The sequence below is a fragment of the Silene latifolia genome, chromosome 11, assembly GCF_048544455.1.
Source record: "Silene latifolia isolate original U9 population chromosome 11, ASM4854445v1, whole genome shotgun sequence".
Taxonomy (NCBI): Eukaryota; Viridiplantae; Streptophyta; class Magnoliopsida; order Caryophyllales; family Caryophyllaceae; genus Silene; species Silene latifolia.
In genome coordinates, this window is record NC_133536.1 from 10,419,026 (window position 1) to 10,427,683 (window position 8,658).

The following is an 8,658-nucleotide window of genomic DNA, read 5'->3' on the forward strand; positions in this document are numbered from 1 at the left end:
ACTTTATAAGTTCCTTCAGAATTCGCTGGTAACACAGTAATGTGCTCGCTTATTTACGATGCTAATTTATTCCAAAAAAATCAACAGTTCGATTACAAAGACCGGTGTTGGTGACAGGGGTATAAGGGAAGATAAGAAATACAAGCTCGAACAAAAAAAAAGGTTAAGTAACTAGAGAACATTTAATCTATTGTAAAACGGTTATACAAAAAAGAGTAGGTTTGTTTTGAGACGATCTCAACATAAGACGGGATTTAATAATAAAGACGGAAAAGGTAAAATTATCTTGTGATTATTTAAAATGGTAAAATGGTCATATTTTATCGTAAAACGGTAAAAAAATAAACATGTGATTATTGTGTTTGTGTTAAACTATACAATTATCTAGTCTTATAAATCATACTCCCTCTTATTCTAAATAATAATCTTCCTCCTTTCCTTTTTTTATCTATTCACAATACCTTTCCTTTTCCTTATTTAGTAAAATTTTATACTTCCTCCGTTTTTATATGATCTACCCATTTGTTGAATATAGGGGTGTAGTATTTTAATAAAATGGGTAGATCATATGAAAAAAACGGAGGGAGTACTTATTTTAATCAACTCACCCCATAACAATACTTATTTTAATCACAAATTCTCATTGAAGACATGACATATCCGTCACAAGCTGAAGACGGATACCATTTTACCTCACAATGTACCCACTTTTTCTCTCTCTGCAACACTATTCATGTGGTCCCCTTTCTCCACTAACCCATTTTGTTACCATTTTATCTCACAAAATATCCATCACAAATGGTAACCCGTCACAAGGGAGACCAATTGTATTTTAATAGTCTTACCCTATAACATTACTTATTTTAATCGTCTCACGCACAATAATACCCCACAATACTTTCTCTCTTTCCGATTACCTCAACCCACCATAATACTTTAGCTTATTTAATTTGGGTTTCCTTAATTTCGTGTCACCCTAATAAGAGAGTGACTAAATAGTTTCAATAACTAACTTGTTTTACAATAGGCTTGTATAAGACCGCCTAAACAAGTTTGTAACTTAATCAAAGATAAACGCAAACTCGGGAGTAAGTTTGTATAAGGAGCAATGGAGATGGAAATTTACTCATACACCCGACTCGAATACGGACTAAACCAAATGATTTCCGCCCAAAAAACAAATAAACCAGATGATGGTTCACACCCAAAAAAAAAAAAAACAAATTAAAACGCAGGGAGACAAGAAGAAGGAAAGAGCAGCAAAAATATTCATGTGTAGAGAATAGTAAATCCAACTGAGATCAAGTCAAGATTTTAATTACTGTGGTAATTCTTTTACCCTTATCTAATTTTATTGTTTTGTCTTATTTATTTCTCTCATCTTGGTACATTTTTTACAATTTTGCTCCACTCGTTTCATTTTACGGTTTTACCTCGTTTCCGTGATTGTGGTACTGGTACAGTCATATTCATGTCTTTACTTGATACGGAGTACCTTATTATCTTATCTCCTTTTGATCAATTATTAAAAGTATCTGTAATGAGATACCCTAGTTTCAATCATATTTTAAATTGATTTCAAAATTGATTGACAAAATCAAATTGAATGTATAAAACATTAGAACGAGGAGAATTGCTATCCACCTACTATTTTCTATTTCTCCTCTAATAACCGGTTAGAATATACGAAGTACTGTATTTCCTCTATTCTCCTATTTTCTTCCCATTTACTTTATTGCGGTTTCTAAAACGTACCTTTGACCGTATTTTTCAATATCTATAGTACTTTTTTAGTCAAGTTTAATGATTGTCGTTTGAAATCTTGTGCCAAAGTGTGGATTTTATCAACTATGAACTCAAATAATTGGACTTCTTTATTTTTAGACCACTCATTTCATATCTCCGTTATCCGCACCCTGAAATCAGTTGATTGAAATCGTCCTCACAAATTTTAAAACTAATATAATTCCGAAGAATTGGAGAGAGTATTATGTTTATTCCAAATCCCATTTACATAATAATGTGAACAGGTCTAAAAATGAAAGGAGGAATTTCCGACAACATTATTCATGTTTCAGACTCATTATTGTAATTTTCGGAACTTTTAGTTAAATTTTTTGAAAGTTTTTCGAGCATACCTTATATCATTACCAATTCGCATCCACTAAATTTTTTGCCCCTAAGCGTAAATCATGGCTCCGCCAATGAGAGTATTCGGATGATCAACCCAGAGTTTGAGTTTGGATTGCAACTGAGATGAATCAAGTACAATTATTTGAGAGACAGACGTTATATTTTTACAGCACATTAACGTACAATAATGAACTTGAAACATGAATGATGGTGTCGGAAATTACTCCTTTAATTTTCAGACTTGTTCACATTATTATGTAAATGGGATTTTGAATAAACTTTAGGAGTGAAAGTTAGATTGACATGGAAATTTACCGATACCACATAAAAATTTGCAGGGAGACAAAAACAAGCAAGAAGATCATTTATAATGACGGAGTAAATCCAATTGAGACTTTAATTACTGTGGTAATTCTTTTACCCGTGTCTAATTTTATTGTTTTGTTGTACTCATCGTTGTCTCATTCTGTTACGTTTTTGATTATTTTACCCCTTTCATTTCGTTTTACCAAACTTCCGTTGTCATAGTACTGGTAATTTACTTGATAGTAACTTATATCCTTTTGATCAATTCACTATCTCTAATCATTTACTCCGTAGTACACTAGTTTCAATCAAATTTCAAATTCAAATTGAATGTATGAAACATTATTGACCTCAAATAATTTTAAAAAGTAGTGTAGTTTGATGGAAATTTAACATATTACTCCCTCCATTCAACTCCACAAGACCATTATCTCTTTTGCACACTATTCACAAGCGGACATTCAACTTCAATTTTTTCTCGATACATAAGTGAAAATATATTCATGTGAAATCTTATTTGATACGTCTTTAAGAGTACATTAAAAATATCTAACTTTTATAATTTTTGCAAATACGTAAGTAAAGATATTTGCCGAGTAAAAACCGCGTTGGCAAACGTGATAAAATATAATGACCTTGTGGAGTTGAATGGAGGGAGTATTAGGAAAGGATAGGAGGAAATTTCTATACAATCACTCATGTTTAGGGATGACAGTGGGTTGGGGACCCGACCCAGACCCTGAGGGTCGGGCCCTAATGGGTTGGGTATGGGTCTCATTTTTTCAGACCCAATGGGTATGGGTCGGGTATGGGTCTTAAGAAAATATTTCGGATCCGGGTCCGGGTCTAAGTTATGAGACCCATACCCGACCCTTAGACCCTTTATTAAAAAAAAAAAAAAAAATCAAAATCACAACTTTTTTGAATTCATACTGGCAGACCGTAGAAACCCAACTAAAATCTCTTTCTCTTCCCTCATCCCATAAAGTGATAAAATCCAACCAAACTCTTTTTGACAATACCATCACTCTACCTCTGACACAAGAAAACCAGCACCACCTGATACGACCTCTCTAATAGGTGGCGACCGACAAGCACCATTAACGGCAGATTAATAAACTCATAATGTTAAAATAGTATGATTTTTTTTTAATATTATAGACCTCATAGCTGTTAATCTTATTACTAAAATGGCTGAAACTCAGACCCGCGGGTAGACCTAGACCCTACCCTTACCCATAGGGTCCGGGTATGGGTCCTCAAATTTTAGACCCTTGCGGGCTTGGGTCGGGTACGGGTCCAAAGGGAAAATCTCGGGTCCGGGTCTAGGCGGACCCTACCCAAACCCTACCCATTGCCATCCCTACTCATGTTGCAAGCTGTCGTTCGATGGAAATTTAACATGAACTCGTACCTTGCTTTTAACATTATTGTACGTTTGGTCGGTTGTTGTGCTATAAATGTAAAACGTGTGTTGCCAAATACCCGTAATTGTCGTTTAAGACGGGTCAAATATATATCAAATCACTTCACTTATTACCTAAAAAATGTCAAATCACTTCACTTTTACCTAAGAAATTTGTAAAAAAAGATTCAATGAGAAAAAATTGATTCAAAAAAGAAATTGAACTTACTAGTGTCGAGTTCTCCATTATTCAAAGTTCAGTTCGTCTTGCTTAAGACCGCCTTATTTTAGACCGTAATAAGACCTCTCACAAGTGAGAAGCACATGGGTAGTGGGACATTCGCATGTGCTTTCCCACTCACACCCCAAATGGGTTTTCTGTGAGAGGAAATAATATCGGTCTGATAATTTCAGACGGATATAACGGTTTGAAATAAGAATATGGGTTCGAAGTTTTAGCTGTTACCTTTGTAGAATTAACAATTAGAAGTACTTCCCTGTGGGTGTAAACGAGCCGATTTAATAATCTAACGGAACGCCAGTCCTACTGGCCTACTTGGCAATTGGCATTGACATTTCAATGACAAAAGTCTTTACCAAGTCAACAAATTTTACAAAACAAGTTATGAAATCTTGTCCTCTCTATTATTGCTTATCCATTTATTGAAATCTTGCCCTCTCTATTATTGCTTATCAAATCACTCTATTTTTTACTTTCTCTATTCCATATGATAGTTTACATTTGCTTTATACACGTATGTCAATACTTGTTTTAATATCTTTAGTTGCATATCATTAAAAATTATAAAAAATTGATATTCATAATGCACTCGGTTAAGTGGGTTAACAATGATATTCTTTAGTGTCCAAAAAACAAATGTAAACAATTCAATGGAACGGAGGAAGTACTTACCACCATATGGTGATTAGTTAGAAAAAGTTGCTTATCAAATCACTCTACTTATTAGCTAACCAATTCATTAATAACTCGACAATTTTGGATCGTAGTTTGAACATACCACACATAATCTCTCCTGTTTTATCAATAATTTTACTAATACCATCTTTTAATTAATTTAATTAATAAAAGGTTTTTTTACAAATAGGGTTTAGCTTTTGATATTAATGTAGTGTTCTTGAAGAGGTGGTTGTGGGGTCGTCGAATTGGCCGGAGCGGGGTGGTCGGAGGGCACGACACTAATAACTTTAATCTTAAGATTGAGTATAAACCTATGAAATTTACAAAGGAGGAGACTTCTTCTTGTTTGTCTGATGTAATCATCGGGAGGGAGGATGATGCGGAGAAGATTGTAGGTGTGTTGTTGGGTTCTGTTAATGTTGATCACCCAAATGTTTCTTTGCTTTCCATTATGGGGATGGGAGGTTTGGGAAAAACCGCTCTTGCCCAACTTGTGTTTAACGATCCTAGGATCACTGAGGCATTCCAACTAAAGAGATGGACTTGCATTGCTGATCAGGATCAACAACAGTTGAACTTGAAAGGGCATTTAGCGAAGGTGGTGAAAGGATTCTCTGTTAGTGATAAAACGTCTTTGGAGGACATACATAATGAAGTTAAGGAGCAACTTGGAGGGAAAAAATACTTGCTCGTGTTAGATGATGTGTGGACTGAAAGTTATGATCAATGGCAGAAGTTCAAAGGGTTTTTGAACGTAGGGGGGAGAGGGAGTTGGATAATTGTAACTACACGCTCGAAAACGACGGCCCAAATGATTGGAACTGATCGAGTGCATGTGTTGCAAGGTTTGACAGAACCAGAGTCATGGCATTTGTTCGAAAGGATGGCGTTTCAAGGAGAAGAAAGAGATGAAGAATTGGTTAAACTTGGCAAAGAGATTGTAAAAAAGTGTACCAATGTCCCGCTTGCTATTAGAGTAGTAGGAAGTCTTCTGCGTGGTCAATCCAAGTCTGAGTGGTTATCATTTCACGTCAAAGGCTTAGACTGTCTTAGTGAGAGTAATGATGCCATGATGACCCGCATATTGAAGTTAAGTTACGATCAACTTAACCTTCCCTTGAGGACTTGTTTTGCGTACTGTGCTATCTTTCCCAAGGATTGGATAATTAGTAAGCAAATGTTGTTTCAGCTTTGGATGGCACAAGGCTACATTAACTCAGAGACTTTGGGCGAAAAATACTTTCTTATATTGCTTCAGAGGTGTTTTTTCCAAGATATATGCGACGATGAATTTGGGGGGATTAAGTCGTTTAAGATTCATGATCTCTTGCATGATATTGCTGAAAAAGTAGCGGGCGAAGAGATTTTCAGGTTCAGTTTTGATACTTCTAGTGTGGGTAAAAGAGTTCGCCATCTCTCTTTTGTGAGTAAAGCTTATGCACAACATATCTTCAATAATACTCATATTCGTACTTGCCTTCAAATCAAGGGTCGTTTTGATCTGGAGTGTAGAGTGGACCAACTACGAGCAAGTAAATCAATACGGAAATGGACATGCTTAAGGTCTTTAGATTTGAGTGAATCAGATGCCAAAAGTTTACCAAAATCAATAGGTAAACTGTTGCATCTGAGGAGTTTAGACCTCTCATACAATCGTTATCTGAAAGTTCTTCCCAAGTCAATAACAAAGCTAGTAAATCTCCAAACTTTGAATTTACGTTCTTGCTACCATTTAGAACAATTGCCAGATGATGTGAGCAAGCTAGTTGATCTAAGCACCTTAGATATAGGTGGCTGTTTTGCACTGAGATATGTGCCAATGCCGGCAGGCATAGGTATGTTGACCAAGCTCCACACTCTATGCCAATTTGTGGTGGGTGGGCGAATAAGATCAGCTTCAAAGCTATGTTTTAATGGGTTGGTAGACCTAAAGCACCTGAACAAATTGAAAGGGGATTTGATGATTGAATTAGCAGTATTTAAAAATGCAAAATTTGTGAAGGAAGAACATGGTGGGGGAGGCTACTTAAGGAGTAAGGAACACCTACAGAAGATTGTTATTGAGTTTCGAGAGGGAGAGGAGTATGGAAGCAAGGAGTCTGAGCAAGCATTGCTGGAAGAGATGGAGCCTCATCGTGATGTCAAGGCATTGGAGTTGCAGGGGTATCATGGGGAGACAATACCGAGATGGCCAGGGAGGGCGGATAACTCGGCGTTGTTTGATTTCCCTAATCTTGTCACTTTGCGGATCGTAGATTGCAGTGAGCTTCTCTATCTGCCTTGGCAAATTGGGAAACTGCCCCACCTTAAAACGCTACAGATTTCGAATTTGCCGAATATGGAATATGTGGCGGACTCAGAAACACTTGTCTCGGATGAAGGATCATCCTTCTTTCCCTGCCTCGATTTCCTGGAGATTGATGAGTTGCCTAAGTTAAAAGGGTGGTGGCGGAGATCAGAATCAGGGTCGAACATGGTCAACTCTAGTGAGAGTAGGAGCAGCCGAGAAGGACAAGTAGAGTGGGAATCATCTCCCTGTTTTCCTCAACTAAAAAATCTCAGTATAGAATATTGTGAAAATATGATGTTTGTTCCTTTATGTCCGCAACTCGAAGAGCTCAAAATATATGATTCCAGAAGAGATATGAGGTGCACACCTCGTCCCTTGTCATGTCCCAAATTGAAGAGACTGGACATCAACAACTTGGAGTGGCTGAAATCAACGCCAATTGAGTACGCTCAGTTTCTTTCAGAGATAGAAATAGAGTCTGATAAGAGAATGGAGAGGTTGGGAGAAGTAAATGAGTTTCCGACATATTTATTGTCTTCCGTGCGAAACCTACACATCAACTTTTGCCCGGAACTTGTTAGCATAAGAGGATGGTTGGAGCATCTTTCTGCCTTGGAGAGTTTGTATATAATAGAATGTCCAAAAGTGGAGTTGGGTGGGATGTCATGGCATAACCTTGCTGCTACCCTTCAACACTTGGAATTGACTGGATTAAAATATACGAAAGAGATGGAGGAATTGCCAGAGGGGTTACAGTACTGCACTTCCCTCCAATATCTTGACATTGGGTGGTGTCCCAAACTGAAATCCATGCCAAAATGGATGCCCAAACTCACCTCTCTCCAGGATCTTTACATTGGAGGGTGTTCCGAGAGTCTCAAAGAAAGATGCCAAAAACCGAATGGGGAGGACTGGCCCCTCATCCAACACATCTCACGTCTTTCCTTTCAGTAGAGAATGGTGTGCACTCTATCTTATACTCCGTACATTATTACGTGAATCCGATTATTATTTTATGAGATCTTAAGTTAAGTGACATTAATTGGTATTTGACTTTGGTAGACAAATGATAGGAAGAAATAAGAATACACACTCCATCTTATTTATATTGTCGTTATTTGAGTTTTTTTTTTTTTTTTTTTTTTTGTATATTGTACCCTCCAATTTTTTGTTGAATGAATTTTTTCTTCTTTGCAATTTGCAAACAAACATAATCCGCCCTCTCGTTGTTTAGTATGACTAATTGGCTACACAAATTCTCCCTTATGACGGAGGGTATCCGTCGCAAACTTGCGACGGATACCATATCATCTCACAAAAAAACCCATAAGGGTGAGACAAAGCACATGGGGTGGGTGTCCACCTTGTCCCCTCTACCCATTTCCACTCACATAATACCCGTCGCAATATCCGACCCGTCGCAAGGGAGACCTACTGAATTGGCTAAAGTACACATGGGATGTTCCCCTTGCTAATAATATACAATGGCAAGGGGTATGATATCATAAGGGAAATGGAAGAATATTACTTGCAGTAATTGAATGGGTTATTTCATAAGAATAATCCAATCTATTAATCGTCTTTTCATAATAATCTAAATTTTAT

At 36.9% G+C, this 8,658-nt stretch overlaps 1 protein-coding gene across 1 annotated transcript; it reads left to right on the plus strand.

The window, feature by feature from the left end:
* Nucleotides 1-5,054: 5,054 nt before the first annotated feature.
* Nucleotides 5,055-8,262, plus strand: LOC141610973 (putative disease resistance protein RGA4). The gene has a single exon (XM_074429323.1). It carries the CDS (start codon nucleotides 5,077-5,079, stop codon nucleotides 8,005-8,007), a length of 2,931 nt encoding a protein of 976 aa, XP_074285424.1. The 5' UTR covers nucleotides 5,055-5,076; the 3' UTR covers nucleotides 8,008-8,262.
* The last annotated feature ends 396 nt before the right edge of the window (nucleotides 8,263-8,658 follow it).